This window comes from Taurulus bubalis (genome assembly GCF_910589615.1).
Source record: "Taurulus bubalis genome assembly, chromosome: 18".
NCBI classification, from domain to species: domain Eukaryota; kingdom Metazoa; phylum Chordata; class Actinopteri; order Perciformes; family Cottidae; genus Taurulus; species Taurulus bubalis.
In genome coordinates, this window is record NC_136606.1 from 3,003,760 (window position 1) to 3,022,678 (window position 18,919).

At 42.0% G+C, this 18,919-nt stretch overlaps 2 protein-coding genes across 2 annotated transcripts in view; one reads left to right on the forward strand and one right to left on the reverse strand.

Moving 5' to 3' along the window:
- Nucleotides 1–2,779: 2,779 nt before the first annotated feature.
- LOC306750727 (uncharacterized protein) lies at nt 2,780–6,786 on the reverse strand (the record flags this gene model as incomplete). The annotated part of the gene is made up of 3 exons (XM_079234197.1): nt 2,780–3,017; nt 3,113–3,230; nt 4,266–6,786. The coding sequence occupies 3 exons, from the start codon at nt 6,784–6,786 to the stop codon at nt 2,780–2,782; spliced, it is 2,877 nt and encodes a 958-aa protein (XP_079090323.1).
- Nucleotides 6,787–13,461: 6,675 nt separating this feature from the next.
- The window catches only part of cnksr2a (connector enhancer of kinase suppressor of Ras 2a), a gene marked incomplete at both ends in the record, with an annotated part of 51,991 nt that continues 46,533 nt past the window's right edge, over nt 13,462–18,919 (forward strand). The window contains one exon of the mRNA XM_079233989.1: nt 13,462–13,525. Within this exon, the coding sequence (XP_079090115.1) occupies nt 13,462–13,525 (64 nt within the window). The remainder of the gene's footprint in view (nt 13,526–18,919) is intronic.

The window sequence follows — 18,919 nt, forward strand, 5'->3', positions numbered from 1 at the left end:
TGATTCTCAACGCTGATTCTCAACACTGACGCAACTTTGCATCACGCGACTTCTCCGCCAGAGTTGGTCAATTTCAACTCGCACAATTTTGCGCGCCGTCCTTCGCTCTGTTCGGCCCGCGTCAAACGCGCTATTCACGCCGCCTCAAATGCGTCTATTGCGCTGCCTGGCGAAAAAAAAAGTTTTTCTGCGGGGCGGCGCGTCTGTGCATTGCCTTTGCATGTAATCTGGTTGCGCGCCGAATTTGCGCCGCGTTCGGTGTAAACACACCTTGAGAAACTAGGAGCCAACTTTATGCCGTGAAATGTGCAGGTGTTATGCATGCTATAATACTAACGAATGAGAGGCCATAGGCTCAGCGACTGAGGGGTATATAACAACGCGGAAACCTTTGTTCGGGTGTGCTTTCGTGGATGCAGGAGACCGAAACTATTTGCAGGTTGGACTGCGAATGGGCTGTGGAATGCTAAGCGAGGCAACCTCGCGGTGAGTACTGTATGCTGATCTTCATCATCTTTTATTAGATCTGTTATATTATAACGCACCGAGTTCTGGACTTCTCTTCGCACGACCACCCAAAGATTTTTTAATCTTAACAATTTGGTGAACCCCGACGTGGTCTGTGTGGTGACTCGTGACCGAAGAATAGCGATTTAGAGCACCAGACCTTTTTGGGAAAGCCGCGGACGACCTCTACTCTCTGCTCACACGAGACCTCGACTAAAAGGTAAAAGCAGGAACCTGTTGTTTATGAACCAAATCCTGTATAGGTAGTATAGGAAAATGTAGATGTGAGTGGAGAGAAGACGAGTCTGACGAGGTAATACATGTTTAGCGTAAAACACGACACATAAAATAAGGATAAGATATTGTTAAAATAAAAGAGGTGTTGATCAGTGCATACATACATATGTTGAGTGAAAGCTACTGTATGTGAGTTTGCAAAGGCTAACAGAAGTAGCAGAACAATAGAAGCACTGGTCAAGGGGAAGTCAAAGAAATGTGAAGAAAAAGAGAGAAGGAAAACACAGAGAGGGAATGGAGCTAAGAAAACATGTGAAGGAGAAAGGAGGTGAGAGTGAGACACAGGAAAGAAAGAGACAAGGGTGACACTTAGTGGTCGGGAGGGTACTGTATCCAAAATAAGAAATATCGCCTCTAGAAGTTGTCTAGTGGGCAGGCAGGGTGCTGCAGGGATTAACTCAAAAAATAATGAAAACATTGTTTTCGAGAAGTGTGTATATGTATATATTTATATATGTGTGTTATATATTGCGTGTTGATGAACTCTGATATTTCGAGGTCATGGAAATTAAGTTTTCACTTGTAGTTTATACTGTCAAAGAATGTATTAAAATAGATGTTTGATAATTCATGTGTCTGTCTGAATGAGTTTCACTACATTCATCACGTCCACACATTTCATACTTTCAATACAACCTTTTCAGTTATATTTAAAAAAACAAAAACTTGAAATAAATATTTGAGGATTTCATTTGATCTTTATTGAACAAGAAATCTAAATACAGTCATACAATCATATCTGCTGTACATTGCAAATGGTATCTTACTTTACAGTGATTAGTCAATAAAAAGTCAGAGGGAAAATTATGCATTTGCTATTAGACATTTGTCACAATGTTTTACTCAGAAAAAGACAATGTTGGCTAATAATGAATAATGTAGTAAAGTTGCAATAAAAATAACAATAATTCCAAAAAGCTAATGGCCAGGGTTTGTGTTCTATGTGGTACGATACATTTATTGGACTCTGTCCTTGTTTCAAATTAACCAATAAATGTCAGATGACAAAATATAGTCTTAAACCACTTATGTTTAAGCTTAACTTGTTCCAGCTCTTCATTGAAGACGTCAAATCAACAATATTCTAAATATAATTTGCCCCACATTTCCCCAAAATGTAACTCAAACATTTGGTATCTTTGAAAACCTTTGAAGAAGCTAAATTCATGTGGGTTCGAACAAAGCCTGAGTTTGTGATGAGGTTTAGTGGTCGAACAAATGCCAAGTATAACATTTAGAATATAATAACACGTTTAAAATTAACAAGATTGTGTGCTGTTGGTTACACAATAATACAGACTGTATGATTGTGTTCTTCATAATCAATGAAAAGCTTTTTGGAACACACATTTTTACTGGTTATCAGCCAGTTGCTTCATTTCTAAATACTGAAAATGATCATATATACAATACAAATTATCATGACAATGTGGCAACCTTTTAGGGAAATGAAACCGTACACATGTCAAACTATTGCAGGTTAAAAAAAAAATAATCTGAAAGTGATTTAAGATTTTTAACACAACTGGCAAGTAGAGGAACCCAGATTCATGTTTTATTTGTCTAAAGTATTTTAGATGGGATCATTATGGGATGATTTACTATTATTTGTTAGACGGCAGTATCTTATTCTATTCTACATAATATTTACAATATCATCTATTCAATTACATTTATTCTGTATAGCCCAAAATAACAAATTACAATTTTGCCTCAGAGGCCTGTCATTATCAGTTCACTGTCCTGATGGAAAAACTAATTGGACTCGTAATTAGTCATACCTTGGTCTTCCAGTTTGGTTGTATGGGTACTATTTCAGTTAGACCAGTAAGACAAGCTGATCAAGATGGTATTAAAAGTTAGCTGGCAACCTCCTCCAGATACACTTTTGTGGGAAAAACAAGCCAACAAATCCCAAGAAGACGCCAATGAAGTACACTGGCTGTAAACCTCAAAGGATGGTATGTTCTTTACATCACGGTCTGTCCACGGTGAGGAGGAACCGGTCCTCACCAGGATCTTCTCTGGTCTTCAGAGCCTGGCGGAGCTTCTCCCAGAACAACTCAGGGTGCTCCCCGGCTCGAGGCCAGCTCAGGTAGGTCCGCCTCTTCAGCATCTTCCTCATGCGGTAGTAAGGAGACAGCTGAGCGATGGGGATGTCCTCCAGAAACACCAGGATCAGCACGTCCTTCTGCTCATCGAACAGACGGAAACTACAGCGGACAAAATCAACAGACCTGTCACACAAACTGGCTTCATACCGAGTTAGCGAGGGGTTAAACTGCCGCTTGTCGGCCGATATGTTTACCTGGCCACCTGGATCTCTCTGGAGCACCACTCGCTCTCGAGGTATCTGCGACTGATCACACAGATGGTCTTCCTGCTTCCGTAGATGGCATCTGTGATGTTGTCCATGATGGGTTTGCCTGAGGAAGTGAGAAAGAAATAGGAGAAGAAAAGAAAGTCTGTATTTGCCTCATTAGCTCCTCTGATGGTGCAGTACCTAAAGTACTATGGTGACACCCTCTGGAGTAGAGATGAAAGTACAAAACAACTGCACAAGATCACGCACATAAAAGTATTTTTTTTACTGCAGATATTTTACATCAGAGGTATTACATCAGCATTAAAGCTTTTCTTCAACATACACACAAAAGTGGAGCACCAATTGGCAGAAAAGCAAACATAACTTTCTGGGGGAAAAAGTATGTAGTTTTAATCTATGAAACCTTAAATGCCATCACCACCAGCATCATCATCAAGAACGGCTTCATTCAAGACCCTACATAGATAAATAAGACCACAGCTGTGTTGGCAGACGGTGGGGCTGTACTTATAGGCACAGTAGGGATTTGAGCATCTGAGGCTGAAGGGAATGTAATTAGTGTTGCAGGTATTTGGCCATAAATAAAAGAATTGGACAAATTAAAACTCTGACTAAAAAACGTTAAGGGATCACCAAAGTACTTGCATTTCATTCTGAGGAGGACATGCATGTGTGCATCAAATCAATGACATCAACAACTATTAGCTTCTGCAACGGCTTCCTCTGTTGTGTTTGTTTTTTCCCCATTGTGCCGTTCTGACCCTCCTTTCAGCAACATTCCGAGGCAGCGATCAAATAGTAAAAAAATGAACTTTTCCCGAGAACGTCGATGGAAAATGTCATGAGGAAGTGACTACTACGGAAAAAAACACCACATTTACACTCAGTTTCGTACTTACGCCGGCTGCTCTCATCCAACATTCATTCCCCAATCACCCTTTCAGTACAACCCCTTTACCCCAGCCAGTTGCCAGATTATCAATGTTGCTTACGTTGCTCTCCAGAGACTGAACCTTAACCCTGCCATTGTTTCTGAACCAACCAACCGACCCACAGACATCGCCATCTCAAAAGCCAATCCACAAGCACGGTTAAAACATTTTTGTTCGATGCCAGGTGCAAAGGGCAGTCTCACCTGGCTCGAAGTCTCGATGGTGCAGACACAATCTCCAGCCCTGCTCCCCTTCCAGTTTTGGCAACAGCTCCCGGATGACCCATGGCTCATCATTGGTGTTGTAGGAGACGAAGGCGTCATACTGACTGGGAGCGTGCTTGTTTTTAAACTTTAAGTCAACGAGTAAAGCCTGAAAGAGGTAGTAGGCGTAGACCAGCTGCCACCTCAGGAAATGGTAGGTGAAGGACACCAACATAAACAGGAGGATCGTGCATGTGGAGGAGATGAAGTAGATGAACTCTGTGTCCACTGTGCAGAACCGGTCGTCGAAGTCCAACAGTTTCACACCTTTCAGGTCTGGAGGATAGTTGCACACAAAGTTGTCGGCATCGTAAACTTGGGTTTGCTTGTTGATAACTACCCAACGGCGGAACCAGAAGTTATCGCAGTTACAGGTGAAACTATTGCTTTGAAGATCGAGGTAGCGGAGAGCCGGTAAGGACTTTATAACTTCCTCACTGTAAACGGAATATTGATTCTTTCTTGCCTGCAGAAACTCCAGCTTGGTAAGGTTGGCTTTTATAAGGAAATCTAAAGACGGAAGGTTTAATCCCGATATATAAAGGGTTTCAAGGCCTCGGATTGGGTAAAACAACTCCGGATAGAGATCCCTGAGGTCACTTGCGCTCATGTCAAGTTTTTGCAGTTTTGGCGTGTAAGTGAACGTGTCTTTGTGCAAGGATACAAGTTGAACCTTCCTGATATTGAAAAACAAAAGATTGGTCAAACCTTGAAGGAAGTTGGAAGGCAGGAAGGATTTCACATGACGGCTATTTCCAAAAAACACCAACGTCTCCAAATGGGACAGTTTAGAAAATGGTGGATCAGTCAAAGTTTTACTACTACGGTATTTAATTTTATTGTCACTCAAATCCAATTCTTTTAAATTGATCAGATGGTGGAATAACCCTTTGGGTAGTCCCTCTGTATTTATTGTATTATTGTTCAGAAGCAAAACTGTAAGATTCCATAATCCCAAAAAAGACCCATTTGTAAGATCATTAATTTTATTACTGTCTAATGCCAAATTCTGGAGTGACTGCAAGCCTTCAAATTCCCCTTTATCAATGGCGGTGAGTTCATTTAGATTCAATTGCAGTTGTTTTAGATTTGGCAGGTATTTTTGGAAAGCACCGTCTAATTCAGAGATCTTGTTGTACTGTAGCTTTAAAACTTCCAATCGTTTCAAATCCTTGAAGACGCACCCTTTTAGAGCTGAGATTAAATTCTGATTAAGGCTGAGTTCTCTGAGCTTTATCAGATTGGTAAAATCATTGCATTCAAGTGTTTTGATGCCATTCATGCTGAGATCCAGCTCTCGGAGAGTTGGTAGATTCCTTGTGGCAGCTGGAACAGATAGAAGTTTGTTTTGTCTCAGACTCAAGATTGTTAACCCTCGTGGAGATCTGAAGGCCTCCTCACTGATATTTTGTATTTTATTTCTAGATAAATCTATCTCTGTTATGTTAATACATAAGTGGAAGAATTGCGCTTTGACATAAAGTAGGTTGTTATCTCTGAGTTGGAGTGTGGACACTGATGGGATGGAGCAGGAAACGTTGATTAGTGCTGTAAGTTGTGTATGTTTCATTCCATTCATCTTTAAAATCTTCAGGTTGAAGTTCTCTCGTAATGTTTTCATGGCATCATTACCGATTATTTGCGCACTAATATCAAGAGTAGACACTCGACTAAGAAAAGTCTTGTTCTGAATGTCCCATTCCATCGGTTTCTTTGAAGAAGAAGGAAAGTGGATGATTAACCAGGTGAGGTTTGGAAAAACATTCGCGGTGATCCTGAAGACGGCAATGGGATTTCCAGACAAATCAAGGGAAGTGACGTTTAGCGAGCTGTTTGTCAGTTCTGCCGAATTAAAAGTGGTTAAATCGTTACTTTTCACTGACAGATCCTGTAGAGTTGGCAGATGCTGTAATATAGTGTGAACGTTTGTCAAGCGGTACAGTGTGTTGTTGGAGATGTCCAAAAACGTCAAGCTTGTCAAAGACTTAAAAGAAGTTGATTCCAGTGACTTGATGCCATTACTATTGATGTTAAGCTCTGTGAGGTTGATCAAACCCTGAAAAAGATCATCTCCAAGTTTACCAAGACTGTTATTATTTAGATTTAATCTCTTGAGGGAAATCAGATCGGCAAAGGCGCCTGGGCCTATCTTTGAAATGCGGTTGCGTTGCAGTTCTAACTGCGTCAAAACTGAGAAGTTTTTAAAATTTGATGCTTGTATTTCTGAAATGATGTTGTCAGACAAGTCAAAACCTTTCACCGTTGATGGAATATCTTGAGGAACCGAGTTGAGGTTATTATTGGCACATTTGGCTTTGTCGTGATTGATATTGCACAATTTGAGATAATATCCTGTGACTGGAACAACAAAACTGCTGATATTCAGCAAGAGAAAAATTAGTTTAAAATATTCTGATCCTCTTTCTTTCATTGTTTTGTCCTCTTTCACTCCAGGAGCCATTTTTCTATCTTCTTCTAAATCATAGACTTCCAATTCCTCAATTGGAGATCAATCTGGAGATCCTAAAAAATCCAATAATAAAAAACCCATCAGGACAGTAAGGAACAAAAAGAATACTCAAAATATGAACACTATGCTAAATGTATGTCATCTGAACATTATTTAACTTCATTATAAAAGACTCAATAATGGTTTCTGATACTCACTGTGTCACACAAAGAAGAGATGATTAATCACGGATGTCACATCCACAGGATCTTGTAATTTAATGATCATCCTTTGTTCGAATAAAATGCTCCTCTCAGATGAAAAGAGTCAGAACGATATCTCTCACCATGTAGAAGACAGTGAACACGAGAAACATGTTTGTCTCGATGTGCCCGTCGTCTCTTTCGTACAGATCGAGTGCGCAAGTGAGAGTTCCAGGCAGAACCTTTTAGAGGATTTCGTTTTTAAAGACCTTCTAATAGGTCAAAGGTGCTCTTTCCCTTTATTCAAATAGGTACACTGTCCTCGCTCTTTCACTTCGTTTTTTTAAGTGAAATGCAGAGAGTTGTGGTTTTTAATCACTTCCTCAAAAAAGGTCAACTAATGACGAATGAAGTGTGAGCGTGTCCAACGAAGAACCAGCACTTCCTCTTCTCTGCTGCCTGGTCGATACAGTTTCTTCATCAGTCAGAAGAACATGAGGTCCGTTGAGGCTGGTCAATTTGCTGCTCAAATTTATTAAAACATTATGAGATAAAGACTTGGTGCATTAGTACACCGGTGCAGAGGGGCGACTATGTGTGAGCCGGAGTAATGCCATTGATGGTAATCACATATGTTTCTGTGGAATGCTGAAGCAGACTGGTTTCAGGCATAATACATATACATATACATATATATATATCAAGTATTTCCAGTTAAAAAAAAAGTGCTCTTATGGAAACCAGTGGTGGAAACAGTATATTAAGATATTTTACTTTGGTAAAGTGCCGAAATACCAACTAATGTAAAGGTAAAAGTCCTGCATTCAAAAGTAGCATTGCTTATTGAGCAGAATGGGCAATTTCATAATACTGTATCATCTATCTGTGTTAACACCAATTGCTTTGTTAAATATATATTTTGGAACAGTAATTTGAATCTGCAAAGTTATTAAAGCTGACAAATAGATAGTCGTGGAGTAAAAATGTAGTGAAGTAACAGCAAAATAGCTAAATTGTACTTGTAAATAATAATAAGAACAATTGTGACAAAATCCTTATAACTTACAATCTTTAAACCTTCTTTGTTAAAATAGTTTGAGCTGGAAAAAGTTTAAAAGCCTGAAACCAGAAGAAGTCTTTCCTGGGCCATTGGTGTTACTTTACGACATAGATATTCAGCCTCATGGCCTGTTGCTGCAAAAGCTGCTATATAAAAATAATCCACTATGATTTAATACATGCAACCTATCAAAATAATGGTGGTGTCACTCTGTGTATGGCTGATGGATGTCACGGTGACTCCACATCTTGGTTCATAGAAAACATTTGCTTTCTCAATATTACGCTATTGCACAATCTATTAAATGTTTAGGAGATGCCAACATCTGTCTCTCTTCACTATAAGTGATTTTCACAAATGTATTTAAATTATATCTAATAATGTCCCTGTGACACTGACACTTCAACGTGAGAAAATTATCCTCTATGAAAGTTCATGTATTCTCAGATCCCTTTTTCACTTCCTCGTCTACAGCTTGTGATGAACATTCCTGTAAAGCGGTTCAAGAAGTGACCGTAAACACAACAATACAAGCAACCCCACAGAAAGGGACTACTTCTTTCTAAACACAATTACAAATGGTTTCAAAGGTGAACTGTAGAGCTATCTAGATGTGACCTTGGAAGGTACCTCTTCCAATATGAAGACGTAGGCTTTTATTTTGTAATTCAAAATGTCAATTCATCAGAATGTATTGATTGTCTCTGAGGGACATCTTGAGGTGGTCTACTATTAATCTGAAGTGGAATCAGTTTGTAACTATGGACCATTTCCTTTCAAATCCAATCTGAGATGAGTTTCCTCTGTAGGGCTCAGCCTTAGAGATAGAGTAAGGAGACGAGTTTCCTCAGTCAGACTCAGCCTGAGAGATAGGGTAAGGAGTAGAGTTTCCTCTGTAGGGCTCAGCCTTAGAGATAGGGTAAGGAGATGAGTTTCCTCTGTGTGGCTCAGCCTTAGCGATAGGGTAAGGAGATGAGTTTCCTCGGTCAGACTCAGCCTTAGCGATAGAGTAAGGAGTAGAGTTTCCTCGGTCAGACTCAGCCTTAGCGATAGGGTAAGGAGATGAGTTTCCTCGGTCAGACTCAGCCTTAGCGATAGAGTAAGGAGTAGAGTTTCCTCTGTAGGGCTCAGCCTTAGAGATAGGGTAAGGAGATGAGTTTCCTCGGTCAGACTCAGCCTTAGAGATATGGTAAGGAGATGAGTTTCCTCCGTAGGGTTCAGCCTTAAAGATAGGGTAAAGAGATGAGTTTCCTCCATGGGCTCAGCCTTAAAGATAGGGTAAGGAGATCAGTTTTCTCGGTAGAGCTCAGCCTTCGAGATAGGGTAAGGAGGTGAGTTTCCTCCGTAGGGCTCAACCTGAGAGATAGGGTAAGGAGATTAGTTTCCTCTGTGTGGCTCAGCCTTAGAGATGGGGTAAGGAGATGAGTTTCCTCTGTAGGCTCAGCCTTAGAGATGGGGTAAGGAGATGAGTTTCCTCTGTGTGGCTCAGCCTTAGAGATGGGGTAAGGAGATGAGTTTCCTCTGTAGGCTCAGCCTTAGAGATGGGGTAAGGAGATGAGTTTCCTCTGTAGGCTCAGCCTTAGAGATGGGGTAAGGAGATGAGTTTCCTCTGTAGGCTCAGCCTTAGAGATAGGGTAAGGAGATGAGTTTCCTCTGTGTGGCTCAGCCTTAGAGATGGGGTAAGGAGATGAGTTTCCTCTGTGTGGCTCAGCCTTAGAGATGGGGTAAGGAGATGAGTTTCCTCGGTCAGACTCAGCCTTAGCGATAGAGTAAGGAGATGAGTTTCCTCCGTAGGGTTCAGCCTTAAAGATAGGGTAAAGAGATGAGTTTCCTCCATGGGCTCAGCCTTAAAGATAGGGTAAGGAGATCAGTTTTCTCGGTAGAGCTCAGCCTTCAAGATAGGGTAAGGAGGTGAGTTTCCTCCATAGGGCTCAACCTGAGAGATAGGGTAAGGAGATGAGTTTCCTCTGTGTGGCTCAGCCTTAGAGATGGGGTAAGGAGATGAGTTTCCTCTGTAGGGCTCAGCCATAGAGATAGGGTAAGGAGATGAGTTTCCTCTGTGGGGCTCAGCCTTAGAGATAAGGTAAGGAGATGAGTTTCCTCTGTAGGCTCAGCCTTAGAGATGGGGTAAGGAGATGAGTTTCCTCTGTGGGGCCCAGCCTTAGAGATAAGGTAAGGAGATGAGTTTCCTCTGTAGGCTCAGCCTTAGAGATAGGGTAAGGAGATGAGTTTCCTCTGTGTGGCTCAGCCTTAGAGATAGGGTAAGGAGATGAGTTTCCTCTGTAGGGCTCAGCCTTAGAGATAGGGTAAGGAGATGAGTTTCCTCTGTAGGCTCAGCCTTAGAGATAGGGTAAGGAGATGAGTTTCCTCTGTGGGGCTCAGCCTTAGAGATAAGGTAAGGAGATGAGTTTCCTCTGTAGGGCTCAGCCTTAGAGATTGGGTAAGGAGCTTGGACATCAGGAGGGAACTTGGAGAGGAGCCGCTACCCCTTTGTGTCGAAAGGAGTCAGCTGAGGTGGTCAGGATGCCTCCTGGACGCCTCCATTAGAGGTTTTCCGGGCACTCCCAACTGGTAGGAGACCCAGAGGAAGACCCAGGACTCGCTGGAGGGATTATCCCTCCCAGCTGGACGGGAACGCTGGAGGGATCCCCCAGAATGAACTGGAACATGTTGCGGGTGAGAGGGAAGCCTGGGTCTGCCTGCTGCCACCGCGACCCGACCCGGATAAGCGGATGATAATGGATGGATGGATGTACAGCCAAGCAAAACATAGCAAGAATAGAATGTCTTTTTAAAAAAAAGACACACAAAACAATCTTGTGATTTCAATTAGAGTCCCAATAAAAACAAAACAAAGGCATGAATACAAGCTCTCATGTCCAATAGCTTCCAGTGAGAGCTTAAAGAGACCTGAGCTTTACTTCCTCACTATGTGACCAGCAGAGGTCTCAGTTGGAAAAGGAAACTGTAGCCGTCCTCTGTTCACTGCTTCAGCCTCTATATCTATATTATCTGTGCATGCGTCCACCTACAGCTGCTGCTACACACACACACACACACACACACACACAGACTAATGTAGCGCAAGCCATGAATCTTTAATGATTTGATTAAATTGAATAATGTTCCAATCAAACTTCCATTATATGATCGCACTGACTCAAATTACCACAATGTGTTATCTCAACTGGTAAACATTAATATGTATAAGAACTCATTGAGTGGGACTCGGAACAGCTTGAGTCTTTATACAGTCGTTAATATACAGAATGGTGATATTGTAAATGTTATAAATGAAGATGTAAACAGTAGGATTTAGGGTGTTTAGTCCGTTCAAAGATTTCAAAATGTTCAATCGACCAAAAAAAGGAAAAATGTGACATGGAATTGGGTGAACGAACCCTTTAATACGGTTTTTCTCCTGATCCAGTAGGCTCCACCCTCACCTGTGTTGGCGAACCGGGAACACCGGGCTTCGTCCATCACGTCGAGTCAAAATGTCCGCTGTCAAAAAGGTCTTGTTGCATTGATTGTACGTCGCAATCGTCCTTCAGATTTTTCTTGAGTCACAAGAGATTTGAGCGAGAAAGAGAGAGAGGGAGATATTCTTTTTTCTGATGACAATCTTATGTGACTCACAGTTGGAGCTCTTTTTACGGCTCGGATCCCAGTTTATTCATTGGCACAAATGAGCCGAATGAAAAACAACATGATGGAGAGCTGCAATGCACCGAGGGGGAAACACGTACATGTGTGCAGAGGTCTCATACTGTATGCCATGTAACTGTGGGAGGACTCCCTTTAAAACACGGCAGTTCCCCCGAAGCAGTACACGCCTCAGCGTGTGAGATTCATATGATAAACCTGCATGCAGAGAAACATATTAACAGAATTATTTAGGTTAAGAATGAAATCATGCGGCACGAGGTCTCCGACAGGTTTAATCTTGGGCTTGAGGAGATTAAGCTAATAAACAACTGTTTTAGGTTTACGGCTTTGCTAGCTTGTCTGATGCAGTGACCATTTTCAGGATGATATTAATTTTAAAGCGATGATAATTGATTTTTTAATCACCTCCCCTCTGCCTTATAGCAGCTCATCGTTTAGCCGTCCGGCAACTTCACTGTTTTGGTTCATCGCTCTCATAATGTTGTTTTGAGCCACAGCAGGCAGCTGTTCCACATGTGGAGCGTTCAGCAGCTAAAGAGACAGATTATTCCCTCAGGAGTGGAGACCAAAAACTGAGATAAAAGAGGGTGAATATCGGAGTTCGCCCTTTAAGCCCTAACCCCTCATCCTATGTATTGTTTCAGTTGTGTTTAGAGGTTGTACATGGGGATTATATATTATTGTCGTCCTGATTTTTATGCTTAATTTGATATCTAACATGTTTTTTTTTTGTACCTGTGACCTGATATAAAAGGTTCCCCATTTTTTTCAAAATGAACATTCATCAAATGAATAATAATAATAATAATAATAATAATAATAATAATAATAATAATGTTGCTCCTAAACTGCTGGATTTGTAAACAGGCAAATGTTTGCTAACACGTTCACCGTTTCGTCTTACACTGCCCCCAAGTGGCCAAAAAATGAACTGCTTATTATTGGGTTGAAGGAGGTGAACCCTCAACACCTGTCATTAATAAATGTAAATGGTTTGAGGGTATACAGATAACTTAGCTGTGGAAGTGGAGAGGTTAGTTGAACACACACACACACACACACACACACACACACACACACACACACACACACACACACAGCCTGATTAAACATCTTCTCTGGAAATCTTTTCCCCATCATATCTGCATGATTCTATCGCTCTAGAGGGAAATTCACTGATATGTGCACGCGCAGCCACCCACAGGGCGCGTGCACGGTTTCATCATATCTGGGGGGAGAGAGAGAGAGAGAGAGAGATGCTGTCGGGTGTTGAGTCCGGTGTGACTTATCTATCCTACTCTGCTGCTGTCGGTAACGGACCGGCTGCGCACACACCTACACTTCTATCTCTGTCACACACACACACACACGCACACACACACACACACACACGCACACACACCGGGAGGACCGGACTGGCGCACCGGGAAGAGGGGAGGAAAGAGAGGGAAAGAGACACATGTCAGACCGGATCGAGCAGGGGAATGTACCGGAATCCGCTGCGCACGAGCCCGGACTGTCCCGCACTGAGGGCTGCGCTGCGCTAACGGGACACGACACCGGGCTGAGCCAGGGGCGGGACCGGACCGGGACGGTGTGAGCGAGGAGGCACCTGGCTGCGGAGAGAGCCCGGGGGCTGGGAGGGGAGGCGGGGCGGGAGGCCAGCTGTGCCCGGCGGTTAGAGCTTGTTTTTGGGGGTGGAGGGGTTACCGACACCGCTTGCGCGCAACGGAGAGTCGGCGCAAAGTTTCCTCGATGGCGCTGGTGATGGAGCCGGTGAGCAAATGGAGCACGAGCCAGGTGGTGGACTGGATGAAAGGTAGGCTATAGTAACGCACACGCACAACCACACAATCCACAATCAAACATCACAACACACACCTGGATGCAGATAAACACATACGCACGCGCACACATACGCACGCGCACACTGACAGATCATGACTGATTACCAGTAATGCAGGGGGGACAGAGATGTTATGCTGCGTGGGAGGTGTGTGCTCGCGTGTGTGTGTGCGTGTGTGCATCATCACCTGATGATCAGTGGGTGATGATGTAATGTGTGAGCACAGGAGGAAACCCAGCCAAACTTCACTGCTGAGAGCAGGGGCGGGTTTAGGAACTTTTGGATGTGGGGCACATACAAGCCCCCCCATCATGTGGGTGTAGAGCATTGTGTTGTGTGTCTGTGTGATCTATGGCGTCCCTCTGTGATTGCTTCTTTGTGGCCGTGTCATTTGTAGTCGCTCTCTGTCTCTTGGTGGTCGCTTGCCGTCTCTTCGTCGTCTCTTTTTCATTGTTTTGCGTCCGTTTCTGGTGATTCTGTGGTCGTTCCACGTCTTTTTGTTGTAGTTTGTTGCATCTCTTTGTGGTCGTTCCACGTCTTTTTGTTGTAGTTTGTTGCATCTCTTTGTGGTCATTCCACGTCTTTTTGTTGTAGTTTGTTGCATCTCTTTGTGGTCGTTCCACGTCTTTTTGTTGTAGTTTGTTGCATCTCTTTGTGGTCGTTCCACGTCTTTTTGTTGTAGTTTGTTGCATCTCTTTGTGGTCATTCCACGTCTTTTTGTTGTAGTTTGTTGCATCTCTTTGTGGTCGTTCCACGTCTTTTTGTTGTAGTTTGTTGCATCTCTTTGTGGTCGTTTCACGTCTTTTTGTTGTAGTTTGTGTTGTAGTTTTTTGTTACATCTTTGTGGTCGTTTCACGTCTTTTTGTTTTAGTTTTTTGTTGTAGTTTTTTGTTGCATCTTTGTGGTCGTTTCACATCTTTTTGTTGTAGTTTTTTGTTGTAGTTTTTTGTTGCATCTTTGTGGTCGTTTCACGTCTTTTTGTTGTAGTTTTTTGTTGCATCTTTGTGGTCGTTTCACGTCTTTTTGTTGTGGTTTTTTTGCATCTTTGTGGTCATTTCACGTCTTTTTGTTGTGGTTTTTTGTTGTAGTTTTTGTTGCATCTTTGTGGTCGTTTCACGTCTTTTTGTTGTAGTTTTTTGTTGCATCTCTTTGTGGTCGTTTCACGTCTTTTTGTTGTCGTTTTTTTGCATCTTTGTGGTCGTTTCACGTCTTTTTGTTGTAGTTTTTTGCATCTTTGTGGTCGTTTCACGTCTTTTTGTTGTCGTTTTTTTGCATCTTTGTGGTCGTTTCACGTCTTTTTGTTGTGGTTTTTTTGCATCTTTGTGGTCGTTTCACATCTTTTGGTTGTAGTTTGTTGGATCTCTTTGTGGTCGTTTCACGTCTTTTTGTTGTAGTTTTTGTTGCATCTCTTTGTGGTCGTTTCACGTCTTTTTGTTGTGTTTTTTTTGCATCTTTGTGGTCGTTTCACGTCTTTTTGTTGTAGTTTTTTGTTGCATCTCTTTGTGGTCGTTTCACGTCTTTTTGTTGTAGTTTTTTGTTGCATCTTTGTGGTTGTTTCACGTCTTTTTGTTGTAGTTTTTTGTTGTAGTTTTTTGTTACATCTTTGTGGTCGTTTCACGTCTTTGTTGTCGTTTTTTTGCATCTTTGTAGTCGTTTCATGTCTTTTTGTTGTAGTTTTTTGTTGTAGTTTTTTGTTACATCTTTGTGGTCGTTTCACGTCTTTTTGTTGTAGTTTTTTGTTGTAGTTTTTTGTTGTAGTTTTTTGTTACATCTTTGTGGTCGTTTCACGTCTTTTTGTTGTAGTTTTTTGTTGTAGTTTTTTGTTGTAGTTTTTTGTTACATCTTTGTGGTCGTTTCACGTCTTTTTGTTGTAGTTTTTTGTTGCATCTCTTTGTGGTCGTTTCACGTCTTTTTGTTGTAGTTTTTTGTTGCATCTTTGTGGTTGTTTCACGTCTTTTTGTTGTAGTTTTTTGTTGTAGTTTTTTGTTACATCTTTGTGGTCGTTTCACGTCTTTGTTGTCGTTTTTTTGCATCTTTGTAGTCGTTTCATGTCTTTTTGTTGTAGTTTTTTGTTGTAGTTTTTTGTTACATCTTTGTGGTCGTTTCACGTCTTTTTGTTGTAGTTTTTTGTTGCATCTTTGTGGTCGTTTCACGTCTTTTTGTTGTAGTTTTTTGTTGCATCTTTGTGGTTGTTTCACGTCTTTTTGTTGTAGTTATTTGTTGCATCTCTTTGTGGTCGTTTCAGATCTTTTTGTTGTAGTTTTTGTTGCATCTCTTTGTGGTCGTTTTGCATCGCTTTGCCGCCATTATGCACCTGTATTCTGATTGACAGTCACCTCATCTGATCCTAACTGAACTGAACTGAACTGAAGAGATTTTTAACACGCGACTAATAAAGCTCAAATTCTCTCGTCCTCTCAGACTGACAAAGATTTACATCCAGGTCTTATGAATGCTTTCAAACTGAGAGTTGGGGAAAGAAGCACCTTTAAAGACCCAAAAAACAACCTAAATGAGTATGTTTATCCAAAAATGAAATTGAGTTTTGTTTGCCAGCGTACTTGTGGCACTTGGCAGTGATCAGACTAGAGATTGTGCTCATTCATAATTCATGAGCCAGGCTGATTAGGTTTGTACCCGGCGGCCTGTGTGAACATTGAAAAACTCTTTTGCACATTATTATTGTTATCCTTGTGAATAATGTAGACGGTATTACATACTCTACATTTCCTGCTTTTCTGGCACGCTGGAGTTTGATATCATATATATTTTCTGTATAATCAAGGAGATAACACAAGAGTCAGACCTTCTGAAACAATTGTTCTTTTAGGCTCAATGTTTAGCACCAATCTTAGCTTTTCATTCACCATTTATCTTTAAAGTACAACACATGAGTTGTTAATAACATATATGACATTGATTCAACATGCAGTGCCAATACCCGGGCCTCCCCAAAAAAACTCCCACCAAAATGAGACCTGTCACAGTAAAGATCAATCCATTAATCCAATTTATTATCTAATTTAATATAGTTTTAGCTGCGATGCCAACACTGTAGTTCCATTAAAAAGGTAATTTATGACCAGTTTGGCAAAAAAAAGGGAGAAAATGAAGGTCATGCAGAACTTTCCGTACAGTTAGTAAAACACATTTGGTGTTTTTGGAGTAGTAAGATGCTAAAAGTAAATTAAGGATTGTATCAGTAAAGTTATACTGCACCCAAAAACCTCAGACACCCTCGAGCCAAAGAGTTGCAATGGACTCCAGTGGTGACGTAATGAGTTCTGAATGCAAATTAATTTTCCTTATTAACGGTTGTCAAAGAATTTCCTCACAATTCAGAATATAAATAGGTACCTTCTTAAATGATGTGTGCCGCTAGTTAACAAAGTGTACAAACATTTGATGTTTCAGTGAATTCTCGACAGTTGTTTTAGCATAAAGACCTTTCAAATTTTGACATTTGTAAATGACAGCGCCCCCATCAGGCCAGTCAGTGTAATGTTGTAAAAACTGTACCAGAATGCAACTTCCTAAAGATGATAAAACACATGTTTGACACATGTTTTGACCTTTAGATCTGACCTCCTGACCTTTAACAGCCCCACGTCAAGTCATCCAGTGACATCGTCAGAGCTCTCACACACATCACAGCCGGCCCACACACTCCACATAAGCTGAGAAAAAAAGGACTAACGATGACAACCAATATTATAAATCATTGTTATTCATCATGTCTGTTTATTGCATAAAAAGCACGTCTTGGATTTTGTTGACTCACACGCTTCAATACATCGTGACAAAGATTTATTTACATGATGTTCTGTGTCAGAGCCTCTTCATTGGATGGGTTATTAGTTGGTCATGTGCATATGGCATGTGTGCCCCTGTGTGTGTGTGTGTGTGTGTGTGTATGTGTGTGTGTGTGTTTGTGTGTGTGTGTGTGTGTGTGTGTGTGTGTGTGTGTGTGTGTGGGTGGATGGTGAGTTGTTCGTCCCAGACCGTCTGTGCAGAACAGCTGACAGACACACACACACCCGCTCTGAACAGAAGGCTCCACCCGGGTCCTCGGACATTTGCGCTCACAAACACACACACACACACACACACACACACACACACACACACACACACACACACACACACACACACACACACACACACACACACACACACACACACATATACAAGCATACACACAACACACGTGGCAGGCTTTAGTGTGGTATTCGGTTGATGCTGGGTCTCTTGGGTGTGTCTGTGGCGACAGAGGGAAACATGATATTCTATATTTGTGTGTGTGTGTGTTGGTGTGTGTGTTGGTGTGTGTGTGTGTGTGTGTATACAATGGACGTGCCCGGCTCACATATGCACACAGGCGTTTGGGGCCAAAAGGGTTGCGCGTGGTCGATTTAGCGACGGCGTTGCATCGGCACGTCTGAGGCTAAAACACCACGGGAGTGGTTCACATCAATGGTAATACGAGAACTTGTTGGGAATGCTGGGAATTCATTTTTTGCCCCACCTAATTTCCCGCGCATGAATTTGATGGGCAGACTCCAAAAGTCAGCGGTGAAGCTGCCGTGACGCCATGCGAGCACATCCCGGTGGGAAGGCTGTCACAGCTTTTTTCAGGTCCGTGGGCCTGATCCTTTTAGACTTTTTCTTTTCTTTTTTAAGGTGAGACAGGGCAAGACTCGGGTTTAGATTACTTAAAACCTTCGCCAGGTTGCATCAGAAAAGTCAGACTCTTGTGCTTCACACTGAGCACACAAGCAGCGCGTGAGGGGAATTTGGTGACGGACTGTTTCCGGTCACTCGGAGGCCAACGAGTCCAGGTGGGCCTGTTAAAGTCACTCCAGTGTGATGCATTCAGGTACTGCAGCGTATTCTAAACTCTATGCCGCAGAATTACGAGAGTCGAGGTGAGAATATTGAAAGCCTTCTCATTGGAGATAAACCTCAGCAATTACACCGGTGATTGACATCTCAATCAGGAGAGACGTTAGGAAAAGATAATTGTTTATTAGAACCGATGATGTGTGATAATAGAGTCTTGACAGACAGTCTTTTGGCACCGGGGCTCTGCAGGATGTGTAATCAAGCGGCGTCTGCCCTGAGCAGCAGAGATAAATCCCCCCATCGAGTCCAGACATAGGACTGGTAGACAGGCAGCGAATTAAAGCCGATGAATCTGAAGACTGGGAGGTGATGCGGAGGTGGAGGATCATGCGCAACGGCAACAGGAACGTACTCTTAATTAATAAGAGATGATGATAGTGTAGCAATGTAGGTGTGTCGCTATTGGAGAGAGCAGCTGACGAGAACAGCTGATGGAGGTTTGTGAGAGGAGGGAACAGCCGGATG